Source organism: Anabrus simplex, chromosome 7 (genome assembly GCF_040414725.1).
Source record: "Anabrus simplex isolate iqAnaSimp1 chromosome 7, ASM4041472v1, whole genome shotgun sequence".
In the NCBI taxonomy this organism is placed as follows: Eukaryota; Metazoa; Arthropoda; class Insecta; order Orthoptera; family Tettigoniidae; genus Anabrus; species Anabrus simplex.
In genome coordinates, this window is record NC_090271.1 from 163,794,328 (window position 1) to 163,821,708 (window position 27,381).

General features: G+C 38.5%; 1 protein-coding gene across 1 annotated transcript in view; it reads left to right on the forward strand.

Moving 5' to 3' along the window:
* The window catches only part of Vps51 (vacuolar protein sorting 51), a 186,761-nt gene that overhangs the window by 113,501 nt on the left and 45,879 nt on the right, over positions 1 to 27,381 (forward strand). The window contains exon 13 of the mRNA XM_068228634.1: positions 21,232 to 21,409. Within this exon, the coding sequence (XP_068084735.1) occupies positions 21,232 to 21,409 (178 nt within the window). The remainder of the gene's footprint in view (positions 1 to 21,231; positions 21,410 to 27,381) is intronic.

The window sequence follows — 27,381 nt, forward strand, 5'->3', positions numbered from 1 at the left end:
TTTTTGCTATCATGTAATTTTTGCTCTGCAGTTTGGAAGCACCTATTTCAGGTTAAACATTTCTCTAGTGATTTTCACATTGTAAAATAAACAGAATTAGTTGAAAACTTTACGAGAACAAATCCAATATCAGTCAGTCGATCACCACTGATCTACAGTTAGGGCTGTTACTCAGGTGGCAGATGCCCTTTCAATTGTTTACCTAGTCTTCTCTTAAATGTGTTGAAGGAAATTTATCAAACATCTTGTTTGGTAAATTATTCATTATTCTCTTCCTTTAAATGATCGTTTGCTCCAATTTGTCCTCCTGAATTCCAACTTTATCTTCATATTATGAATGTTTAAAAACTCCCTTCAAAGCTTATTTGTCTGCTAATGTCATTTCGTGCCATCTCTTCACCGACAGCCTAGAACATACTGCTTAGTCGAGCAGTTCCCTAACCCGAAGTTTCCAGCATTTTCGTATAGTTTCTGTTTTGGCAGAAATCAGCCAGAACTTTGGATCTTTTCCAGTTTTTTAATCAAGTAATTTTTGCAAAGGTATCATACACTGGAAACTTACTCTAATTGGGGTCTTACCAGTGACTTATATCCACTCTTCTCTACATTCTTACTATAACCCCTAATATGATCATAACCATATGAAGAGATCTGTAAACTTTGTTTACAACCTTAGTAATGTCCATATCTTCATACACTGCCACCTCCGAATAGGTAGGCTCCACCCTCATGAATCCCTATTCTTCTGCATCCATTTCTTCTCAGACTCCGACAAGCTTATTTCTGCTTCCCAGCTTCATCAGGAGGGTGGTTATGAACATTCACCGAAGGGCCATCTTGATAGATCTTCAGTCTTGATGTGGGACGTGTAGGATAAAAAAAAAGTTGGATAAATACAGGAAGTGGGAAGAAACATAAGATAAAGATTAATAGAGGTGATAATAAATTAGGAGCACAGGACAAACACAAGAGGAGAAAAGGATCCCATTGGGATAATATTATTGGCAAGGAACAAACAAGTGTCAAATCAAGTCGTTCAGAGGTAGGAACAGGAAAAGGAACACATACTACACGGTTCAGTAACTGATGCACATATGTTTTTTATCATTGGAGATTTGTTTATAGCAACAGGGAATATATCATATTATTCTCTAATTCATTGTTACAAGTACCTTTTATTTGACATAGTCTCCGTTTGAATCTGTGACTTTCCTCCGCCGAAATGTAAGAGCTTGTTTACCACTGCAGTACAATTTAGCTTTGCCCTTATCTTAAATAACCTGGGGAGAAAAAGTAAGCACCAAAAACAAGTGGTAAATGTGGTGGTACTGCCTATCTTTTGGTAAGGCATTCAAAATACTTTACATGTGTTATTTCCGCGTAAAAGTTATGTACATCATTTAAATCCGTTTATCTTCACTTTTAAAAAGCTGTTTACTTTCAATTTATAATTGATACTCTTGCATTAAAGTGCCTTTTGAGAGCGGCAATGTGTTGACAGCGGAACAGCCTTTGCAGTATTAGGTAGCGGTTCATTTAGCTAACATAAAACCTATGTGCTTTCTGTTTACTGCTGTGTTCCGGGTGTTACTGGTGCACTAATGACTTTGCATATTATTACGAGTTTCTTTCGTGCTAATATTTAGTAGTACAGTGCAACCTCGTTAAGACGTTTCTGCAGGGGACAAGGAAAAAAGAACATGTTAAGCAAGAATACTTACTAATGAATATACAAATAAAAACTATCCAACAGGGATGTGGAAACATTAGTTACGATTTTTTCCAACATGAGGGCATTTTACGCCATGTATCCGCGGGTACAGTGAAAACTATAGGCCAGTCTACCATTTCTAAAGATGAGAGAAAAGTATTAAAAGGTGTGAAAAATACGAGAGAACAAATATGAAAACCTTTTCTGCTGGGAATTATAAAATAACAAGTACCGGTACACTGAGAACATGTGCACAGGGGCCAACAAAAATATCCAAGTATTATTGCAGATCACACTCTTTCTAAAACAAATGTTAGTAGAAGCCTTTTATTTTGGAGCAGTGGGTTATTAAACATTATTTTCTGGTCACACTCTTAGACGATGAATTGGAGGTTACACTCAACAGCTAGGAATGACTTTGGCCGCCATTTTGGATCGAAGAAAGCTTCGACCAACTTGAGTGATCGAGTCAAAGGTGCGAGTTCAACATTCGCGATCTCTGCGTGCTTTAAGATGCGGATGCCAGTCCACTTTCTGACAAATTTTAAATTTGTCATCATTAGTAAGGAATTCACATCTTTTTCCGTATCCATAACTAGGCTATCACAAGACAAATATGCAATTTCACACGATTATGTTCCTAATCCAGATATAGGGTACCGTATCATGCGACAAATATTAGCTACACTTCACCATACCACTCAACACAAAACCCATTTCTACCTTCTGAATGGAATGCGAAATACAAGCACAAACAGGCTCACTCTGCTATTCAGCAATCTCACTGCTAACCGGCAAGCAAAACTGAACGTTCCTGAGGTAACGGCTCGGTCCTCAAAAGTGCAACTTATCCTTTGAAGTTCAGGAAGGCCTTTCCTCATTATCACTCAACTATGGTGATGGCTCTTACCCAAGTTGGAAATCACGTTTCTTTCAGAAGGGATGACAAATACAGTAACATTTTCAGGTCTAGGAAAAATGGGATCATAGTAAGTGATATGCCTTTGCTGGCAGGACATAGTGTTTACAGTGCACTATGTCTTCTGGTATGGGCTAGAGCAATGTTGTTACTTTCATTGATCTGTCACAGCTTTATCCTTGGCTTTGACAAGATGAAAGTGACTGAGGTATGAGTGATGCTAGTAATGCCATTTCTTATGCTGCCAGTCCCTGTTATGAATGGTGTGAAAATGTTGCTCATAGCGTCAGTTGGTGCATGCATTTCAGTGGGCTTGGCAGACTGATATGTAATAGCAACTTCTGGCTCGGTGAGGAAAGCAACGGGAAACTACCTCACTCCTCATTTCTCTAGTACGCCTCTTCAGTGATGCCTAGGCCATCTATGACAGCTGATGGCGGAGCTGTTGAGGATCCAACCAGCCTTCGGGCTGAGGACTAAACATACACATACATACACATACACAGTAAGTGATAACAGCGAAAATTCGTGACATGATAAGTGGGGTATTTTTATATAGATTTAATATGATGAGAATCAGGACTTCGAATTTCCGATGTGCTAAGCGGGAAAATGCACTAATGAGGTTTCACTGTATTTCATTATTAATTAAGTTGGTAGTCAGTCTTTGTCTTGGTGTTTAGGATTTATTTAACTGTTTTAATTTACATTTACATAACCTTTGCACGTGTCAACTCTCTGAATTTAAGCAATTTTTCATCGTTCTTCCCGATCACCGGGACCAATCCCCCGATTTTCAGAGCAGTTTCAGAAATTTTTGTATTATTTTAAACTCCCGCTTGTTTTCTCGTTCGTTTTCTCGTTCTGTTGATATATGGCTGAGTATAGCTGGTCGATTGTAGTTCTAATAATCACAACCGGATGGCAGTACGGGGCACGGTGGCCAACCATGTGTTCCTCTTTGTCAAATACTCAAATAAGTTAATAATAGAAAGTGGAAGTCGCAAGCGAGTAGCCTAACCTCAGAAGTACGTCTACACGGGGAGGGACCTGCATAAGTGCTCACGTTACGTCACGTAGTAGTGCTTCTTGGTTGTATGTCTTAATGTTTGTTTTGGCCAAAATATCAAAAAAGAAATAAAATGCAGTGTTTAAAAGCACTTACAGTAGAACCTCGATTATCCATTCCCGGAAACTACGTTTTCCCGGATTACTCATTCAAATGATATGGTTCCGCAAACATCGTAATTAAACCATGTTGTTAAAATCCTGCGTTATCCGTTCCTCGAAGAAATTATTTCCAGCATCAACCGTCCAGAAATGTCAGACCCATCAATGCTAAATCCTCGATCAAGCGTTTTTCAAGAAGAGGTATCTCACAAAAGGACGACTATGATATACGTATGGATCTTGATGTTAACTTCCCGTCATTACGATAAATTAAAGCAAGTACTGTACTGTTCTGGGAAAGCGATCGGCGGTGAACTTGCATAAGGGATCATCTTAGCATCGCATTCTTCGGATATTATTAGTCTTCGGAAATCATAAACAGAGAGTGGCCACAACAATTAGAAGGAGATAGAATGCATTTCGACAGCTGTACTTGATGACGGAATGAATTTTGTCAGATGTTCATACTTGTAAAACATCTACATTATGTCCAGGGTTACATGTTTATTCTCAATATTTTTTTGTGGTATTGGTGAAGAGGTTTTCAGCACTTCTTACAGGACACAGTATTTAGGCCTAGTCACTGGGCTTTCAGACAGGAATCGAAATACTCCTTCCTAACACGAATCTAGTGTTTTTATATGATCGAATATGATCATGTTCTCCCGCAAAGAAAAGATGTTTTACCTTATACACATGAAGCCATTACTCTTTTGGTCCTAATGTATAATATGGGGATTTTTACATTTACATTTTTATGTTAAAATGTCCTTATAAAAACAGCAGTCATTTTATTTGCGCAGCATGACATTTAAACTTTTATTATTATTTCCTACTGGCTTGTGCAGCAAGCGTGCTTTCCAGCTGAGCTCTAGGTCACAAATTATCCAAAATTTCTGGAGTTTTGATGATTTTTTTTCCCTCTTTCCAATCTGCTTGTGCTTAGTGACAGGCAGAATTGAATATATAATGCATTGGAGAACTTCTGAGAATTGATACGTACATTTGAAACCATCATAACCTTCAAAGTCGATGTAGGCCTAATTTGTGCAGTACAAGATTTCCAGAAACTTACTACAAACAGTATTCTGGTGGCCAAATTACAATGAAAGATTAAAAAAAGAAAGGATTCCACGCTTTCGAATCTGATGTGCTTTATTTTATTAGATTAGAGAATTAAAAAGTACATGTGATCAATTGTTGTTCAATTGGAAAGAGAAGAAACATCAAAACTCCGGAAATTTATGTTTACTCGTAACCTAGAACTCGGCTGGAAAGCACGCTTGCTGCACAAGCCAGTGGGAAATAATAAACTGACGAAGTTTCCCTGGTAAAACTGAATGTAATGCCTCGAGATTTTTAATTCCTGTAATTAATTTTGAAGCCGGATGTGCGGTCTAGCTTGCCTGCCTCTCGCCCAGAGGCCCCGGGTTTGATTCCCGGCCACGTCAGGCATTTTTACCTAAATGTGAGGGCTGGTTCTACGTCCACTCAGCCTACGGGATTATCATTTATTGAGAAGCTACCTAACGGTGAGATAGTGTCCCTGGTCTAGAGAGCCAGGAATAACAGTCGAGAGGATTCATTACACTGCCCTTGAGTCTCCTCGTAATCTGCAGATCATTGGGCTGAGCAGCGGTCACTTGGCAGGTCAAGGCTCATTAGGGCTGTAGTTTGTTTTGTATTAGGATTGTTTGTAAGATTATAATTATGCATATTTAATTATTGTCATGTTTAGCCAAATTGTTAACGGTTTTAGTTCGTTCCCGGATTTTCCTTTTTCCTGTATTGTATGTCTTTTTTTCCATGGTTTCCCCCCCCCCAAATGGAGAATCGAGGTTTCACTGTATAGGGAAGAGTTTCTGTGTTTCAGTGAATCCAGGAAGGGACTAACATTCACATTCTGTACTATATGTAGGTGTGATTTTTGAGTTGCGCATGGCAGGAAGTGCGATATACTCAAACATGTGCAAATGAAAAAACATAAGGAGAGTGTCCAGTGTGTATAAAGAAACTAGAAACGGAACTTTTCATGTAAAAACTAAGATGTAAGTCCTGTGGCGAATGCTGAGGCTTTATTTACGTCATTTATCATAGAACAAAACCTGCCTGTAAATTATGCCGACCACGCAGGGTCTTTGTTTCACAAAATGTTTCCTGATTCGGAAATCACTAAACAATATGGATGTGCTAGAATGAAAACAACGGCTATCATTACAGAAATGTCATATAAATAATGCACAGTAGATCGCAATATGAAGATAAAGTTGGAATTCAAGAGGACAAATTGGGGCAAATATTCATTTATAGGAAGGGGAGTTAGGGATTGGAATAACTTACCAAGGGAGATGTTCAATAATTTTCCAATTTCTTTGCAATCATTTAAGAAAAGGCTAGGAAAACAACATGTAGGGAATCTGCCACCTGGACAACTGCTGTAAATGCAGATCAGTAGTGATTGAAAAATAGTTCCAAATGTGATTCTTCCATTTTTTGACTCTGATACCTTAAGCAGGTTTGGTGTCTATCTTGCACTGTTTCATCACACTCGACGTTCCACCATTGGTGGTTTTTTTTCTTGGATTTATTGTGGCTACTTGTTTAGCTATTTGTTTCAATTGTGAAGTTATTTCCTCCAGATGTTCTGTTATTTTTATATTTCTAGTTTGTTCTTTGTATTCCTTGTTATTTATCATTTTATGAGGGGTCTTAGGTTCTCTTTGTTTCTGGGTGGGATTTTTCTTTGTCAATGGGTTAATGTAATTTTTATTTTTATCAAGTAATGATCTGATACGGTATCTGTCCCTCTCAGGACTTTCACATTGTAGATTTCTCTGTGGTAATTTTTATCCGTACAAACATGATTCAGTTGCCATTCTCCTTTTTTCCAGTCTGGATTTTTCCAAGTTTTGAGGTGGTTTTTTTTTTTTTGCTAGGGGCTTTACGTCGCACCGACACAGATAGGTCTTATGGCGACGATGGGATAGGAAAGGCCTAGGAGTTGGAAGGAAGTGGCCGTGGCCTTAATTAAGGTACAGCCCCATCATTTGCTTGGTGTGAAAATGGGAAACCACGGAAAACCATCTTCAGGGCTGCCGATAGTGGAATTCGAACCTACTATCTCCCAGATGCAAGCTCACAGCCGCGCGCCTCTACGCGCACGGCCAACTCGCCTGGTGAGCTTATTTAGTCTTCTCTTGAAGTATGTTGACTTTGATATCATGTCATAGTTTCTGCAGAATTCCATTAGTCTTACGCCATTCCTGTTTGTTCTGCTTTGAGCTGGCCACTTTCTTATTATGTCTCTATATCCCTTTTTCCCTTCCTAACTGGGCATTAAAGTGAAAATGAAAAACTACAACCTGTTTTCCAGTCATTGACCGGGTCAGGGATGGAATGAATTAAGCCCCCATCTTGCGGTGAGGATAGGAATTGTGCCGGCTGCCGAGGCCTGTTACACTCCTCTGCTCTGGGGCAATGCTTAATGACTGACAGATGAAATGAAATGATAATGGAGAGTGTTGCTGGAGTGAAAGATGACAGGCAAAACCGGAGTGCCCGGAGAAAAACCTGTACCGCCTCTACTTTGTCCAGCACAAATCTCACATGGAGTGACCAGGATTTGAACCATGGAACCCAGCGGTGAGAGACTGCTGCCTGAACCACGGAGGCATGGGCATTGAAGTCTCCACTTAAAATTTTGGTATGATTTTTATTTATGTTTGTCATAGTCTGATCTAGAAGCTCCCAAAATCCATTCACCTCTTCTCTGTGTTCTGTCTTGTTATTTTTATTATTACTTCGGGCATGGGTATTTATTATTATGTATATTCTGATTGCAGCTTTTTTTATAGTTAGTGTTGATAGCCTGGGAGATTGTGCTTTGAATTCCGTTATGGGCTCAATTATTTTGAGATTGACCACGAATCCCGTTACGAATTGTGGACATTGCTTTATTGCTCTTTTTCCTGGTATTCCCTTGGAAATTCTATATCCTTGTGATTCCATTGGTTCCTGATCAGTGTTTCTCATTTCTTGAACTCTGGTTATTAGAATCCCTTTGCAATCCATTTTGTCTATCAAAATATTGAGTTTCCCTGGTTGTATGATTGAATTGCTGCGTTGTTTATCTGCCCTGTCTTGAGTCTACATTTTGATCTTCTGTCAGACTTGGGTATTATCAGATGCTCCGACTCATCTAAGTTATCTTTCAAGTGACTACCCACCGTATCTGAGTGCAGTCTTCCTTGGCTATTGCCAGGCTGTGGATTTTTTCCTAAAAGATTTCCTTTCATGTTCAACTTTCAAAGGTAGTCAGCCTTGTATGGAGGAAGCTCTATGTTACAACTACGGTTGTTAACCGTGGAGGTGGTTGTGTGTTTGATCCGTGAGAGTTATTTTACTCAAGTCCACCAGCAAGCTGGTGAGGACCTCCCTATCTGCCACCTGGTACGCGCCAAGTCGGCATATCATCTCTCTGCCTGCTACGACTGCATAGTAGGTTTGTGGACTCATATAATTTAATATATAATAAAACATAAAGTTCTATAATATTGCCTTTTGGACACCTCCCCACTTCCCTCTCTTAATCATTACCGGATCAGTTAATGCTTCACCTGCTGTAATTCTCTGAATTCTGTTTTCTAAAAATGTAGCCACCCATTCAATCACTTTTTTTTTCCTCGTCTAGTAGCCCTCATTTTCGTCTTTGGTCTCTCATGATCTACCCTATCAAATCCTTGGATACATAAATAGCGATACAGTCTGTTTGACCTCTTTAATCTAAAATATCCGCTATACCTCGAAGGAATCCTGCAAGTTGAGCCTCACTGGAATAACCTTTCCTGAATCTGAACATCCTTCTAGGAAACCAGCAAGTAATACTGCGGTCATGTTTAGTATAATCAGGAAGAATGCTTTCCCAGACTGTACATGCAAAATATATTGAGCTGACTGGCCTGTAATTATTTACTTATCACCCTTTTCTTTATGCAATGGGTCTACTGCAACAACTCTCCATTCATTTGGTATAGCTCTTTCATGCGTACATAATGGCAGTTCAGCATGGGAAGAGGGAGCAACAGAAAGAGGAGACAAGAACAAATATGAAAACACAAAAGAACAATGACAATCTCCACATCTTCATACACTGCCATCTTTAAATAGATAGGGTTTCTCCTCGTCACTCCCAGTTCTTCTATTCAATCTCTTCTCAGCATCCAACGAGGTCGTTTCTGCTTCACAGCTTCATCAGCAGGGCTGGCATCAACACTCATTGAGGGGCCATCTTAACAGATCTTCAGTCTTGTTGCAGTAAGTGTAGGTTAAGAAGGAAGTTGGATAAGTGCAGGAAAAAAGAAGGAATATGCGTCAAATATAAATACGATTTGACACTTGCCTGTGATCAAATAAGTACTTCAGATATGGTACAATAACCCAACCCATTGCTTTTAGAGTATGCTCAGAAGTCTCTTCCAGCTGCTTATTTGGCTTTCGGCTTTTGAATCGTTCTGTAAATATCTTTATTAGTAGTGTCTGGACATTTTTGTACTATTAATCCATGAAATATGCACATAAATATGTAACAGAAAACTTCAAAATATGTTTAAAATATGTAATTTCAAAATTAAAAATTTATTTCAAAAATGCTTTTATGATGTCACATGAAGTTGTGATGTAAAAGTCTATCAAGGTGAGAACCACAATATTATTACAAGGTGTTTCTGTCGGCAGTCAGAAAGTATATTCTTGTACACTGAAATTGATAGCTCAACATTACAGGAGTTCACTTTCGCATACTTACATAAATGGACATGTCTGGGAGCGATGTCTTTTGAAGGTTCTCTCAACCCTTCCTTGAGCATCTGGCGAACAAACTGATTTAAAGCAGATTACTCCCAAGAACTGACTGAAATTTTTCCTGAGTTTTTCACCTACTGGCATACAGACAGTATTCAATGTATTTTTCTTGTCACAGATGATGTCCATCACTTCCATGAGCGATAATCCAAAGTTTCCAACTTTTCCATGTTTTCAGACATCCAGCCAAAATGAGATTTGATGTTCGCAACATCATATGCAGTTTTAGGATTTTACAAGATTTTTTGGTATCTCTCTCTGATATGGCCTATTCAGCAGGGAAAGAGTCAACAACAGTTTTGTTGACTTAAGGGAAGTGGCTTTTTGCAATATCTGAAGCAATCTCTTTTCAGTTTTGACAGTTAATTTATAACTGTTAGGTTCCTCCTTCTGCTGAAACTAACTTTGAGTAAATAAATTTATAAACAGCCTGAAAGAGAAAATATATGGTAACTGTATTACACCAGAAAAAGACTGTTTTCTGTTTTAGGTAGTTTATAAATTTATTTACTGAAAGTTAGTTTTGGCAGACTGAAGAGTTTAACAATTAATAAAAAGGAAAAAAGAAATAAAAGGAAGTGACTTTGTATCTCTTGTACAACTCAGTGAATAGCATAGGCCAAATACATGAAATAGATGGGGTGAGAATAGAATAATTTAAGTGCACTTGCAGCCCTCAGCATATAGTCCGCTCAGTCAGTCAGTGGACATTAAAAGAACTCTTTCTTCTTGTTCACCTTCAGGCTACAGCACTATTAATCTTTACAAATGTAATTGTGATCCATATTGACAGTTGTAAAATGTTAACTATGGTCAACCTAATCAATACTTGTGATAACTTACAATTGATCATTGCATATTTCAACTTGTTTCAAGCCATCATCAGCTGACAAACAATGCTAAAGAGTAATCATTCTCTTATGAACTAAAATACTTCTTAATTATCAATAAGGATACAAAATTATAGAGGTTAAGTAAATTCATTTTCATGATATTTAGAAACATGATGTTTAACTAATGATTAAATGTAAACTATACTCATTATTCTATAAATTGTATAATGGTGTTGTATAGTATGGTTTGGCATAATAGCAGGCTTCATAGCCTGAGCCCCACCATATAAGAAAGGCAATAAACAACAAAATATACATTATCTCATTGGCATACTTTGCCGCCTGCCAGGTGGCCGCGTGTGCAGTGACCATTCATACACAGTCGCCTGACAGGTGTTCTACTGAGAGGTAACCTTTCTGCAACTAGTTCAAGCCTTCTGTCCATAGATGGCATGACATGCAGTATACTGTCTGTAAGTTAAGAATCTGCCTCTATCTCTTGAAGTTGAAATGAACATCATAGATTGCATCACGCAGGAGGCAATCGCTTTTCAAGTAGGGTGATTACCCGCTTGATAATCAGCAGAAATGGCAGGCCCTAGTAAACATTGTATTACAACGAATAAAACGGAATGTATATTATGGGCAGTATATGAACGTGTATGAATTGGGCTGTAATGTAGTTTTAGAAAATTAAACAATTTTATTCACTAGCAGTGAAAATGATAGGAGCATATCAAAATATTTCACATGAGCGTGATGACACGTTTGAAAGTGACGATAATGAAGTCCATTCTGCCTACAAAAGACAAAGGAAGATGGCTGGGAATGGAATAAAACAGGTGATAAATAGAGTTTATGATTTTTAGCATTTGCGATAAATGCGAAAAATGTCGAAACTTTGTCAGTGTATGTGCCTTCATCTTATATGACCTGTACGAGTGGTTTCTAGCGATTTCAAATTAGCGATAAAGTGCGAAATTGATTCAAAATGCGAAATTATACAATTTATGTGAAATAGATGCGAAACTCGCATTTTTATACGAAATAAAAATATATCTTTTTTAAAACTATGCATTTTTCTTCAAAATAAGATATATGTTGTTATTTATTTCAGGAGAAATAATTATTACGGCGCCCATTGCAATCGTAAAGCGGTAACATGCTTTGACGGACACTTCCATCCTGCTGCACGGAATATTTATAAGTTCATTATCGCAATTAGCTGGTCGGAGAGATTTATTCTCTCTGTTTTGCAGCCTACCCGATTGATGTCAGGCGATACCTGAAGCTATTTTCTCTGTGTAAATAGTAACTCTGAGCTGAAATACGGAAAATAAAATGCACCTCATTTTGCCGCTTGTTGTAAACAATCATGGTGGCATCCAAGCGCGGCATGGATGAGTTTATTCGTAACTGGTTTGAAAATAGTGATGTTGAAAGTGGAAATGATTCTCTGGAGAGTGAAAATACTTCATCTTCTTCAACTGACAGTGATGAAAGTGATTCCGATTTCAGTTCTGAGATGATAGTGCCAATTGAAACTTCGTGACAAAACCAGAATGCAACAAGAACGAGTAAGAAGTCTAGGTTTTTTTTTTGCTTTACGTCACACCGACACAGATAGGTCTTACGACGACGATGGGATAGAAAATGCCTAGGAATAGAAAGGAAGTGGCCGTGGCCTTAGTGTGAAAATGGGAAACCGCGGAAAACTATCTTCAGGACTACCGACAGTGGGATTCGAACCCACTATCTCCCGGATGCGAGCTCACAGCTGCGCGCTCCTAACCGCACGGCCAACACGGAAGCATGACCAACAAATGGCAAAAAAGTTAATATGGGAAGGGCATCTGATTCAGAAAGTGATGGAACTAACTAGAAAGAAGAATATTCTGGATGTGGTGCTGGTAAAACCAGATGAGCTCTATAGAGAAACTGAAGAAATAGATGGTATTAGTGATCACGAAGCTGTTTTTGTGGTAGTTAAAAATAAATGTGAAAGAAAGGAAGATATTTAAATTAGGACTATTAGGCAGTACCATATGGCTGATAAAACAGGCATTAGGAAGTTTTTAAAAAGAAACAATGATCGGTGGAAAACGGTAAATAAAAATGTAAACAGACTGTGGGATGAGTTTAAAGCAATTGTTGAGGAATGTGAAAATAGGTTTGTACCTTTACAGGTGGTAAGGAATGGTAAAGATCCACTATATTATAACAGAGAAGTAAAGAGACTAATCAGGAGGTGCAGGTTGGAAAGAAATAGAGTTAGAAATGGCTGTGGAAGTAAGGAGAAATTGAAGAAACTTACTAGAAAATTGAATCTAGCAAAGAAGGCAGCTAAGGATAACATGATGGCAAGCATAATTGGCAGTGATACAAATTTTAGTGAAAAATGGAAGGGTGTGTATAGGTATTTTAAGGCAGAAACAGGTTCCAAGAAGGACATTCCAGGAATAATTAATGAACAAGGGGAGTGTGTATGTGAGGATCTTCAAAAGGCAGAAGTATTCAGTCAGCAGTATGTAAAGATTGTTGGTTACAAGGATAATGTCGAGATAGAGGAAGAGACTAAGGCCAAAGAAGTAATAAAATTTACATATGATAACAATGACATATACAATAAGATACAAAAGTTGAAAACTAGAAAAGCGGCTGGAATTGATCAGATTTCTGGGGATATACTAAAGACAATGGGTTGGAATGTAGTACCATATCTGAAGTACTTACTTGATTATTGTTTGGTCGAAGGAGCTATACCAGATGAATGGAGAGTTGCTATAGTAGCCCCTGTGTATAAAGGAAAGGGTGATAGACATAAAGCTGAAAATTACAGGCCAGTAAGTTTGACATGCATTGTATGTAAGCTTTTGGAAGGCATTCTTGGCATTCTTTCTGATTATATTAGACATGTTTGTGAAATTAATAACTGGTTCGATAGAAGGCAATTCGGTTTTAGGAAAGGTTATTCCACTGAAGCTCAACTTGTTGGATTCCAGCAAGATATAGCAGATATCCTGGATTCAGGAGGTCAAATGGACTGTATCGCGATTGACATGTCTAAAGCATTTCATAGGGTGGATCATGGGAGACTACTGGCAAAAATGAGTGCAATTGGACTAGACAAAAGAGTGACTGAATGGGTTGCTATATTTCTAGAAAATAGATCTCAGAGAGTTAGAGTAGGTGAAGCTTTGTCTGACCCTGTAATAGTTAAGAGGGGAGTTCCTCAGGGCAGTGTTATCGGACCTTTATGTTTTCTTATATATATAAATGATATGAGTAAAGGAGTGGAATCGGAGGTAAGGCTTTTTGCGGATGATGTTATTCTCTGTAGAGTGATAAATAAGTTACAAGATTGTGAGCAACTGCAACGTGACCTCGAAAATGTTCTGAGATGGACAGCAGGCAATGGTATGTTGATAAACGGGGCTAAAAGTCAGATTGTGAGTTTCACAAATAGGAAAAGTCCTCTCAGTTTTAATTACTGCGTTGATGGGGTGAAAGTTCCATTTGGGGATCATTATAAGTATCTAGGTGTTAATATAAGGAAAGATCTTCACTGGGGTAATCACATAAATGGGATTGTAAATAAAGGGTACCGATCTCTACACATGGTTATGAGGGTGTTTAGGGGTTGTAGTAAGGATGTAAAGGAGAGTGCATATAAGTCTCTAGTAAGACCCCAACTAGAGTATGGTTCCAGTGTATGGGACCCTCACCAGGATTACCTGATTCAAGAACTGGAACTCGCCCGGTGAGAAGTATAGTAAAATGATACTTGGAATTATGATCTTGTTGACAATAAGCCTCTTTCTGTAACATGTAAACCAGTTTTTGAAATTCACTCTATAGTGGGGAAGGGGTTGGGTAATAATGCGAAAAAATGGACGTAGGGAATGAATTTCTAACCCCACAGTTCTGGGATCACGTTACTAAGGAAACCAATGCCTATGTCTCTACATTTCTTGCTCATTTATCTGCTTCCCTTGAGACCAGTAATACTTAGGGGCAAAAACATTGGTTTCCTGAGACGAGCTAAAAGCTCACTTTGCTTTGTGTATTCTTATGTAGCATATGTGATTAATCAAATTTATGTTAAAGTGACGAAAAAATAAATGGTATGTAAGGGAATATTTCCTTTCACAAGTAGGCCAAAGGGTTAAATCATTCAATGTATGGAATTCCTTTCACAGGCTAAAGAGCACTGCAAGGAACAATCTATCAAACAGCAAATACACTTTCAAGCACCCCGTTCATTCTCTTTGTGTGTTGACCCTTGATCATAGTCGGTTATTCTTGACATTGGTGTTGAGTAGTAGTTCTGTTTAAAAGTACGGTAGCGATTTATTTTATTGTCTGGTAGCCATGGGTAGAAGCGAAGTGACGATCAAACAGCATGCCGAAAGTCACAAATCGGGACATCTTTATGTAAGTGATACAGATGGCCTATATTGATGTGCCGACTCTGCAATCAAAGACTTGAAGAATTAAAAAAAAAAATGTTTTGCAATCCTTCCTTTGCCTTGGCAGCACTTCTGTCCATTTGGGCCGCTACGAACATTGTCGATGTAGAGTTGTTTTTAGCAACATAATTGTAACTGATAAGCGGCCTCAAATGAAGGAGGACACCTTTTAAGCAATTGGCATGTTGTACTTTAATCATCATTGGAATTCCTCTTCCTTGTAGGCGTGTTGTACTGTGATAAATAAATACGTTCAGAATAGTATTTTTCACTTTGAAATTGTTGTAAATTTGAAAATAAGCATATTCCTGTGTGTGCGTCAATACTTCTTGCAGTCTTATGTTGATGTTTTTCTTATTTTCCATAGTGAATTCAAAACTGCATGCCGAGCAATGTGTGATTAAACAGTATGATTTTACTCCCAACTGTTGTGTGTGCAGTTTAGCAAATTATGCCTAATTTTAACCAATTTGCTACAAAACGCTAAATTTGAGAAGTTTAGATGCTACAAAACGCTAAATTTGAAAATGAAAACGCTAAATCTCTTATTTTTAAATGCTATAAACCACGAACTCTAGTGATAAACCATCCATATATGATTTTATATGAAATTCTGGAATAAAACCCATCATAAACGGGACCCTCCCTCCCAGATCCCTTCTCCCTGCAGATTTCTCAGCATGTGATTCACAACTCTATGGGATGAGATAGCTACTGAAAGAAACAGTATTGCCGATCTGTTCACCATCATCATCATCACTGTACAGTTCCAGTTTCCCGGGTACTGTTAATGAGCCTCTTCCACTTCTTCCTATCCATATACAACTTGTCATGGAGCACATCATCCACTGTCCATCCTCTGGTAACTAGATCAATCTTGATCATGTCTATCCATCAGGTTTTAAGTCTTCCTGCAGGTCTTTTCCCCTCCACCTGTCTTTTCAAATTTATTCTAGCTGTTCTTGTAGGCTCCATCCTCATCACATGCCCATACCACCGTCTGGATGTGCCAATTCGGTCTAATAGAGACGTCTTTATTCTGGCTTCTTTCCTCACCTCCTCATTTCTTAACTTCTCCATTTTGGCCTTCTGGATGGTGGATCTAAGAAATTTCATCTCTTATGCTTGCAGTCTTGATGAATCTTTTTTTGTGAGGGTGCATGCTGCAATCCCATAGGTCAATATTGGTATGAAATAGCGGTTGAACATCATCACTTTGGCCGGTTTTGGAATCATGTCATCCCATAAAAGTGTTCTTACTTGTTGATAGAATTCTGATCCCTTTTGCACTCTGTTTGTAATTTCATTTCTGACCAAATTATCACTGGAGATTTCACTTCCAAGGTAAGGAAAACTATCCACACACTCTAGCTGGTGGTCTCCTAGTTTTACACTTGCTAGACGCCCTTCTGTTTTGACTGCCATCACCACTGTCTTGGTCTCACTGATGTTGAGGTTATATTCCTGGCACTAGGATTTCCATACGTTGAGTCTGGTCTGTACTTCTTCTTCTGTTTCACCCCAGATCATGATATCATCAGTAATTTTTCCTTGACGTTCTTCATAATATTGTCCATAACAGTGATGAACAGTAGTGGGGACAGTGCACTTCCTTGTTGAGCTCCACTCTTGGTCTCAAACTATGATGATCGACCTTCCCCAATTTGTACACAGCTAGTACAGTCTTTGTACAACATCTGAATCTTCCTTATCAGTCCTTCAGACACATTTCTTTTCCTCAGGCATGTCCAGATCTTATCTCTTATAACACTATCATAGGCCTTTTCTATATCCAGGAATACAATGACCAGGTTCTTGCCTTTGTCCCAATACTTTTCCATCAGCATGAGGGTGTTAAAAATTAGATCCATGGTTGATCTGTTACTTCTGAACCCATATTGCTCCTCCTCTAACTGCGGTTCAATGATTCTCAATGGTTCTCAATCTACTTTCTATGATCTTCTCTAGAATTTTTAGCCCATGTGACAGCAGGGTTAATTCTCTATAGTTGGTGGGTTTGTGTCTGCTGCAAGTGCAAGAAAAAAAAAAAGAAAAAAAGTATCATTAATTTCCTCCTTTCCATGAGGTCCACTAGTTCTTCACATTTTCCTGTGAGACTGAATAAGTTGATGGTGCCAATCCATGTTAGTCTCCTCCAGGATTTTTGCATTTCTGCAAGATCCTGTCTGTCATCAAGCCATAAACCATCATCCGTGATGTGAGTCTGTTCATGCTGATGTATTCATTTAGTTGATAAATGTGTTCTGAGGCTCTTATGTTGTTTTGAAAGCAACTACAAACAAGCTCTTTTACTGGCTTGCTAGGCCTAACATAATTGAGGATTTTCTTTTGGAGTTTACTCCCTTAGCCTTTGAGGATCCCTCCTCAACCCATAAGGCAGTCGTTTCAATCTGTACTACCCCCAGAGGACTGGGTTGTCTCCTCCGCCAGCTCCAGCGTACTGAATCATATTCTCTGCTTTTGCTGCCATTGAGGTCTTCACTCGTTACCCTGAGCTGGGACCCTTTACCAGATATTACACACCGGGTCAGTGTGCTCTGGGACTCACATAGGCAGGGGCGCAACCTGCTGGGCAGTGCTGCCTCTAAAAGGGTCCCTACCTGTTATTCACAGAAAAAAATCCCAAATCACACTGTATGAGTTCACTGGGAACTTTTCACAAGGTTTATAACCCTAAACCATGTCGTGACTCTGTTGAAAGCAAGACAAGCAAGAAAAGTGTAATGAGATACGACTGTGAAAGTATTTGGTGGATTTACATTTCCTGGAGCGTTTTAGGGTGTTTCACACCATTAAAATTTACACAAATTGTTCTTCTGGGTGCTGCACTTCATCACATCAAACAAGGGTATGATTAAAATTCAGTATGTTGTAGATTACATGTATAAATCTTAATAGTGTAAAACTGTATCTTATATATGAAAAAATGGTATACATGCGCATGCTCTGTACATTAAAATTAGTATATCAGTGGGTTAAAAACATATGAACCTTCATGTGGATGACTTAAAATTAATGTCCCTTGATGTTAAAATTAATATACGTACATAAAATAATTGACCCTTCTTATGGTTTCTCAAAAGAGAATGTCGTGTTTAACACTGATGAGTGTGTGAATCCTCAATTGTATTATAAGCACTCTTTAGATCGATTAACATAAAGGGAGGTGTGCATTTTCATGTTGTTTGAAGTTAAAGAATGTGCATTGTTCATAATATAACTAGCTGATATACCCGTGCATCGCTACGGGATTCTAAGAAAGATTGTCTTTATGGTTTTCCAAAATGCAGTTAGTTAACTTAGGCCATTGCAAAAATGTCAGTAGGAATGTAGGAATTAAAAGCAATGTTATCATATAAAATACTCGCTTAAATGAAAAACCGCACTTTTTCTCACTTTTAACAAACAGTACTACGATGCCGATCTAACGTCTAAAGTTCCAGTGTTGGTTTGACCGGGCCGCAGACAGCCATGAACACTCCTCTGCTATTGTTCCATTAAATATACACACTGCTCATTCCAATCAGTGCCTCAGGGTAGGGATTGAATAGCTCAAATGCTATGATGGACCAGTTTGTTATGTACCAGTAGTATCAGAAAATGTATGAACCAGAGGAATGGCATGCTTAAGGAGAAAGTTATCTAAATCCCCAGCTACTTCCCACCAATATTCAGGCAGGCTGTTATACTCGGTACGACCGGGCGAATTGGCCGTGCAGTTAGGGGCGCGAAGCTGAGAGTTTGCATTTGGGTGGTAGTAGATTCAAAAACCACTGTCGATAGCCCTGAAGATGGTTTTCCGTGGTCTCCCGTTTTTATGGCAGCCAAATGCTGGGGCTGTACTGTAATTAACGCCAGGGTGGCTTTCTTTCCTCCCCTAGCCCTTTCCTATCCCCTCATCACCATAATACCTATCTGTGTCAGTGTGATGTAAAGCAAATAAAAAAATACTCGGTATACACCAGTAATCCCATCTATCGGACATGACTGGTAACAGAAGACACAAAGCACATCACAACAAACAATGGTCAATGTAATGTTATTGTTGTTCAATGTTATGAGCTTTCTGTATTGTAGGCCTTCACATTTAGTTTTCTTTTGACTCTGTGGTATTAGGGCGTCTTACGAAATAATTTATAGCGTAGACTGTAGTTCCTTATTCTCCGACTTGATATAACGATCTTCATTAAATTCTGTCTACCCATTTCTCCTGACTTGGCGCTGATACGGACTTAGCAACAAAAATCCAAATTCATGAATATCTCTGTTATCATAGCTGGTACGGTAAAAATGTATAAGGCATAAATGATCGGAAATTTAATACTATATGACTTTAGTAATGTAGTATTCGTCGATAGGACCACTAATAAAACAAATACTGTATTTGAGAATTACATTTTAGGTCTTCCCTTAAACTACCATTCCACTCAGCGTGAATAAAATTATTTATGGCCTAGGTTGTAGCGACTTGTTTTCCAAATTTGCATACCGATTTTCATTAGGATAGGACCACTAATAACACAAAAATTTGAGAATTCAAGTTTAGGCCTTCCCCTAAACTACCATTTCTTATTATTTATGACCTAGATTGTAGCGGCTTATTTCCCAACTTTGCATACCGATTTTCATTAAGATAGAACCACTAATTACATAAATATTGGAGAATTAAATTTTAGGCCTTCCTCTAAACTACCATTTCTCTGAGCGTGAATAAGATTATTTATGGCCTAGATTGTAGCGACTTATTTCGCAACTTTATATACCGATTGAATGAAGTTTATTTTATGTAATTTATATACCGATTTGCATTAAATTCTCTTCATCTGTTTTCTCGTGATGCGTGTACATACATACAGATAGACAGACAGAAATTACGGAAAATTAAAAAGTGCTTTCCTTGCTGCTATGGACACTACTGATCTAGAAATACCATTCTTTTTAAATTCTGAGCAATGTACAGACAAAACTCTTATTTTATATATATAGATATAATCCAATGTGTTTAACACTCATTACCATACAATATTTTTGTGTTGTAGTTATTCTACAAACTTGAATGAAATGTCATTTTGGAGGTCTATTCTTCTGCAAATAACACATAAATAAAAAAACACTATATCCAATAAATCCCAAATCTTACAGAGGATTTTTCAACCACGTAATTTTCACGCAAAAAAGTCGAACAAAGGATCACTGTTCATGATATTGTTTCATTTCACTTATCACTGTTGATTGAATTTATAGCAGGTTTTTACACCATTATTAGTAGTTTTATGTACATTATTACACGGAGTGATATTGTTTCTTCATGTGATACACAATGCAACACTGCACTGCTCACACGTACAGTTTTCGTTGATGACATTGTGTTAGGAACAGCATCTTCAACAAGCTGTGGTGCAAGCTAAGTGATGAAATCAGTAATGGTTGTCTTTTTCCTGTGCACTGAATTGTACAGCCAAAATATTGGACATAGCAAGAAGATGTAACTTGAAAGCTTTTCAGTCTATCGAACACACAAGTTAAACATATTACACTATAGCATACTTGTAAAAAAAAAACACATTATTAAACAAGGAATTAAAAAACACACTATACACAGTGTATGCTGGAGTTGAAACAAGGCAGGACTTCATTAAGATACATTCCAAATTTCAAATTCATAGGTGTTTGGAGAGAAATAAACATAAATATTTCCAAATATTGAATGTGACTTGGTAGAATCTGATGATATTCTTTTAAGAAAAAAACATGTCATTCTTTGTTTAATAGTTATGGTGGCCTGGGACATATTTTGTTCTGTCGGAAATGATTTAAGTTACAGGTACCAAACGATTTGGTCATGTGGTTAGGGGCATGCAGCTGTGAGCATACATTCAGGAAGTAGTGGGTTTGAACCTCACTGTTGGCATCCGTAAAAAGGGAATCGCCTGGTTTCCCATTTTCATAGCTGGCAAATGCTGGGTCTGTACCTTAATTAAGTCCACGGTGCTTGCTACTCACTCTTAGCCTTTTCCTATCCAATCATCATTATAAGACCTATCTGCGTTGGTGCGACGTAAAGCACATAGTAAATTGCAGTTCTGGCACTACTACCCAACTCTAGAGAGTACGCAAGGTGCCCATTATGAGCCAGTTCAATGAATATTTAATGCAGTTGTGAAAATGAAGTTCATAAATACTGTAATTATTTCATGTTATGTTCTCTGAGTATATGTTAAAATTTATATTTTCAAATTTTTGTTTCAGTGTTACTGTCTCAAGACATGCCTACCGATCAAACTGGTCATCATATGCTCCCAGCCAGTTGGACTCCAGCCTTGTCACTAACATACAGAAACTCTTCTCAGAGCGGATTGAAATATTCTCTTCAGTTGAGTTCTCCAAAGTTTCAGTGTTAACTGGAATCATTAAAATTAGTCTTAAGGTATGTTTAAAAAAATGTTGTTAGTTTATGTAAGAAATGAATGAAGGCTTTGCATTCAACACTTCAGAACTTTCAATGAAATATTGGAGTAAATAGGGGACAGGGTCGTTTTCTTGAGAAATTTGTTAGAAAACATTTGTAGTAATGGTGGTAGCGGTGGTGGTGTCCAACACAATCGTTAACTTCGTATGCAGCCTGTACCCAAATTTATAAATTTAATTTAATTTTTAATAAAGCAAATCGTTTTAAAATAGAATGAAACTTCAACACTGATACATTTTGTATGAATGCTAAATTCTAATATAGTACATTCCCTTCTTAGACAAGAGATCCAGATGTTTTGAGAGTTTATTTTATTACTTTATTCATTCATTGTTACTCCTTGTTTCCAGCAAGACCCCTATTTATGATATGTAGTAATAAACGACTCATTGTACTTTGAAGTCTCCGTCCCTTGTTGAATGCTGGTACTAGACTTTGAAATTGTTAGATTACTGTTTTATATTTAAGCAAAGACATAATAATATAACTCCAAGTTCTTACATTATCAGTTTGTAGCAGGTCGGTGTTCAAATGGAAGACCAATTTCCAATGCTTTTTAAATCTGTGTAAGTAGTGTCTGTTCATATACAGTGAAACCTCGTTAGTGCGTTCCTCATTAACACGTTTTCCCTTTTAGCATGTCATAAATTCAAAGTCCCAATTCTCATCGTATTAAATCTACATAAAAATACCTCACTTATTGCGTCACGGGTTTTCATTATTAGTTCGATCACATTTTTCGTCGTAATCTATAATCTTCATTTCCATATTGACGAATTGCACAATTAAAAATAGGAGAGGATTTCCACCAATCAATACTTATTTATTGCATATATTAAACTACAGGACCGGTTTCGACCTCATATATGAGGTCATCTTATGTATGTATGTATGTATGGTTCAGCTGAAGATGACCTCGTATATGAGGTCGAGGTCATCTTCACCTGAACCATACATACATACATACATACATACATACATACATAAGATGACCTCGTATATGAGGTCGAAACCGGTCCTGTAGTTTAATATATGTAATAAATAAGTATCGATTGGTGGAAATCCTCTCCTATTTTTAATTGCACATTTTTCGTAGCGCTGAAAATGTTATTTGTCATCCCTTGTGAAAGGAACATGATTTCTAACTCGTGTAAGAAAGATCCCTCACTAGAGTTGCGTGATAACGGGAAAAGGCCTTGAATTCCTGAACTTCACAGAGTAAGTTGCACCTTCGGAAGCAAACCGTTAGCCTCAGGAATGTTCAGTTTTGCTTGCCGGTTAGCAGCAAGATTGCTGAATAATGCAGTGAGCCTGTTTGTGCTTGTATTTTGCATTCCATTCAGAAATTAGAAATTGATATTGTGTTGAGTGGTACGGTGAAGGGTAGTGTATATTTGTTGCCTGATAGCCTACGTCTGGATTAGGAACATAATCGCCTGAAGTCGACTAGTGTGGTGCATATTTGTCTTGTGACAGCCTAGTTATGGATTTGGAAAAAGTTGTGAAATTCCTTACTAATGAAGAGAAAATTAAAATCTGTCTGAAAGTGCACTGGCATCCGCATCTTTAAGCGCAAATGTTGAAACTTGCACCTTCGAGTTTGACTCGATCTAGTCAATCATTCAAGTTGGTCGAATTGAAGTTTCAAAATGGCGGCCAAAGTCGAGTGTAACCTCCAATTCATTGTGTAAGAGTGTGACCAGAAAATAATGTTTAATAACCCACTGGTCCGAAATATGAGGCTTCTACTACCATTTGTTTTAGAAAGAGTGTGACCGGCAATAATACTTGATATTTTCATGCCCCCCCTGTGCAGATGTTCATATTTTTGTTGCCTCGTGTTTTTCATACCTTTCAGTGCACTGTTATTTTATACCTTATTTCCCGGCATAATCGTTGCACTTTTTATACCAAAATTTTTGAAAAAATAGTAGGGTGTGACCATTATACGAAGAATTTTTAATACCAGTATCTGTATTACTCAAAAAATGTATTTATAACTAAATTGTATTTGATACAAATTTAAGATGCACGTAATACTCACGTTTATACATCAAAATAATTAAAATAGTCTAAAACAAAATTCATAATTATTCACAACAATTCGGCGAACATTTTTCCAACCTGAAAATAAAAATGAACGTATTAAGTTAATTGTTATTAATTTGTCTTGCAAAAAATTATCGCTTTGTTGTGAAATACGGACTTACTGGTACACAGTTTATTCCAAATCTTCTGTGTCGCTATCGTAGGTTTCGGTATCTGATGCGCCGTCCTCGCCGCTGTTAATACCGGTATCAGATTCTTCGTCTCTCTGCCACACTGCGTCATCTTCGGATCCGTCTAGTGCATTCGAAATCCCAGTCCTTTTGAAGCTCTTGGAGACTAGTTCAGGTGGTATAAGATCCCAACTCTTCATCACCCACGAGCATAACAAGTCCAAGGGTGGACGCCTGATATTTCCAGCAGGCGTCAATTGTTGATCGCCAGTCATCATCCACTCGTAAAATCGACGTAAGTGATCTTTAAAGGGTTTATTAATACATACGACTAGTGGCTGCAAAGCAGATGTTAGGCCACCAGGAATGACTATCTGTCGTGTCTTATTTTTACGGAGAAGTTGCTTCACTTCGTTCACGAGGTGACCTCGGAAACTATCTAAAACAAGCAGAGCTGGTTGTTTTAGTAGTGCACCGGGTCTTCTATCCCACACAGTTTTAACTCAGTCCAGCATGATTTCTGCATCCATCCAACCCTTTGGTTGCACTCGTACATGAATTCCACGGGGAAACTGTATGGCAACTTTCTTCCATCAGCTGTAATGGCCAGCATTGCCGTGCATCGCAACTTCTCACTAACACTGGTTTTCATTAATACACTCCGTGATCCTTTTAGTGCAATAGTACTGTTGCGAGGCATATCAAAAAAGATCGGAGTCTGATCGGCATTACCGATTTGAGAAAGCAAGCACGAAGTTTCCTTGCGCAAACGTGACAAATCGCTGAAAATTTACAATCTTGTCCGTGTAATCAGCAGGCAACTTTTGGCTTAGTGTTGTTCTCCTTCGCATTGACAGATTGTGTCGTCGCATGAACCCCTTAATCCGCCCACGACTCGCCTTAAACTGAGTTATGTTGTGTTTGCGCGCTGCCTCCCGTCCCTTAATTTGTAACATTTCATATGATACACTGCAGCCATTGCTACGTATTTCACTGACATACATAAACACTTCTTCGTCAATTATAGGAAACTTCCCTGTTTTAGGAGCTCTAAACACGCGTCTAGAAGGGTTTCTGCTTTTTAGCTTGTTTTTTTATTTCCGCCAGTCACGCACCAACTTTTCACTCACTGAAAATTTTTTTTCTGCAGCTCTGTTCCCATGCTGTTCAGCGAAGGTAATTACTCTTAGCTTGAAGCCCACAGAATAGTTTCTATATTTACCCATAATCGCTTCTAAATGCTATATTTGTTAATGTTTTGCAATATAAATGACTTTCCGTAATTGTTCACAATTAAAACAAATTATTTTTACAAACACCCCAAACACGAATTAAGAACTTAAATTCTCACGCACACATGTCTACAGTAATCATGTCAGTCACAAACAAATAAATGCATCTGTGATCTGTCCATTCCAGAGCAGCCAATACTGTTAGGCAGCAAGGAAGCATGCAGCAATTTGTTATCAGTTGAGCTCGTTGGTTGCGACACACTAGTACGCTTGCGCAAAGCTCGCAAACCGGAGCACGGACGTTTTCATACATCGCTCTAGCTAGCGCGGTGTAGACCTACTGTAGTTGACCGTGTTCCAAAACGTCAGTAACAAACATTCATTTTTTCAATTTCTTTTAAACATACGGTAATTAGGTTAATATTTCTTCCCAGTTATTGATGATTTTACATTACTGACGAGTTTATAAAATAAATCTTTAATACCATTGGATAATAATTATCTTGACTGCTTGGGTAAAAGTTTTCATCCCATGCCCAGACACTTATGACGTAGTAGTAAGATAAGAGTCTAGCGATGACAACTGAGACATCATAAATAATTCGGCTGACCATGAGCTGAATAATTCCGTGGAAATCTGCGCTATCGTCTTGGATTTCACTTCGTGTGCAATAACGCAGGAGCTGGCCCCATGGTGTAGGGGTAGCGTGCCTGCGTCTTACACGGAGGCCCCGGGTTCAATTCACGGCCGGGTCAGGCCATTTCACCTGTATCTGAGGGCTGGTTCGAGGTCCACTCAACCTACGTGATTACAATTGAGGAGCTATCTGACGGTGAGATGGTGGCCCCGGTCTAGAGAGCCAAGAATAATGGCCGTGAGGATTTGTCGTGCTGACCACACGACACCTCGTAATCTGCAGGCCTTCAGGCTGAGCAGCGGTCGCTTGCTAGGCCAAGGTCCTTCGCGACTGTTGCACCGGGGGGTGGGTGGTTGTAATAACGCAGAATTCTATCAGACCTCTTGTCTTTTAGAAGACAAGTGTGTGTTGGTACCGGTATTTCCTGGCGACGTTGCCGATTAGCGATAACTTACAGCCTTACATATTTCAAATGAGAACTCATAATATGTAGGTGGTGAATAAATTGTACACTGTCTCGCGACCTCGTTGTCAAACTGCCAATAGCCCACCGGTAAGCCATGCGTCGTACATACACCGGTATTATTTATTTATACGTTGTGCAACATCTCGCAAATGTGACTGTTGCCAAATTGCCCATAAACCATACACGTATTTAAATTGCGCATTCATGTGCAACTTACATTGCAGTTCCATTTACCTTTTAACCAGATTGGTGAACAAAATTTGGACGTGCGACAATTATGCGATTAAATGTTTAAAGTCCGATTTTTGTATTGAAAATAAAGGATGCGACGATTGACCGGTGGCGACGATTATGCTGGGAAATGTGGTAATCCCCAACAGAAAAGTTTTTCATATATTTTCTCTCGTATTTTTTCACACCTTTTCATATTCTCCTCTCATCTTTAGAAATGGCAGATATACTTATCGCTCTACCCACAGATACACAACATAAAATGCCGTCATGTCGGAAAAAATTGTATCTAGTGTTTCCATACCCATTTTGGATAGTTTTCATTCGTGTAGTTGGTAGTACATTTTCTCACTTAACACGTTATTTTTCCTTGCCCCCTGCAGAAACGTCTTAATGAGGTTTTGCTGTAAATTATTGTTAATAAATGTTGATTTGGGAGCATGATAAGTTCAGTGGCTTAGCTGTTTGCTTCCCACTCGGAAGACTGAGGTTCGAATCCTGGTTGATCCTGGGTTGAGACTTCAATGTGAACAATTACGTGGCATTAGGAAGGGTATCTGGTCATAAACACCCAGCCAAAACCAATATGAGCTTGGGTGGCTTCAGCAACCCCTGAAATAACTGGGATAGAAAGTGTAATTTTAATAAGTGGTGATTTAGGCTTCTGCATGTAGTGGCATGAAAAGAAAAGGTTTGGATGAAGGCAGGTCATTTCATGCCACGTATTCAAATCAGTATTGGTTTTTGTAAGTTACTGAAATTTTACTGAAATTCGTGATGTGGGGTACTGTAGTCATGGCAACGGCTGCGTGGCGTAGTAAGTAGTCCTGGGAGTTGGAATACCAGTTGCTGTAGAATGGGAGTGGGCATCCTGGACATATTTTGAGTCATGGCCCTCCTTGTGCTCAAGCAGCCAGGACTATACAATCCACCGGTGGTCCCTAACCTTTTAGAGGAGAGATCCTCGCTGGAACTATGTGTAAGTAAGGGTAGCATCCTACTTCACCATCGAGCGCACTCAGAATGTTTTAAGCAAGCCTTGGACATATGGGAGTAATGGAGCCCCACTCCCATTTGACAGGCGAGGAACTGCTTGGAAATGAACAGAATGGAATTCGATTGGGAGCTATCAATATTAATGAGG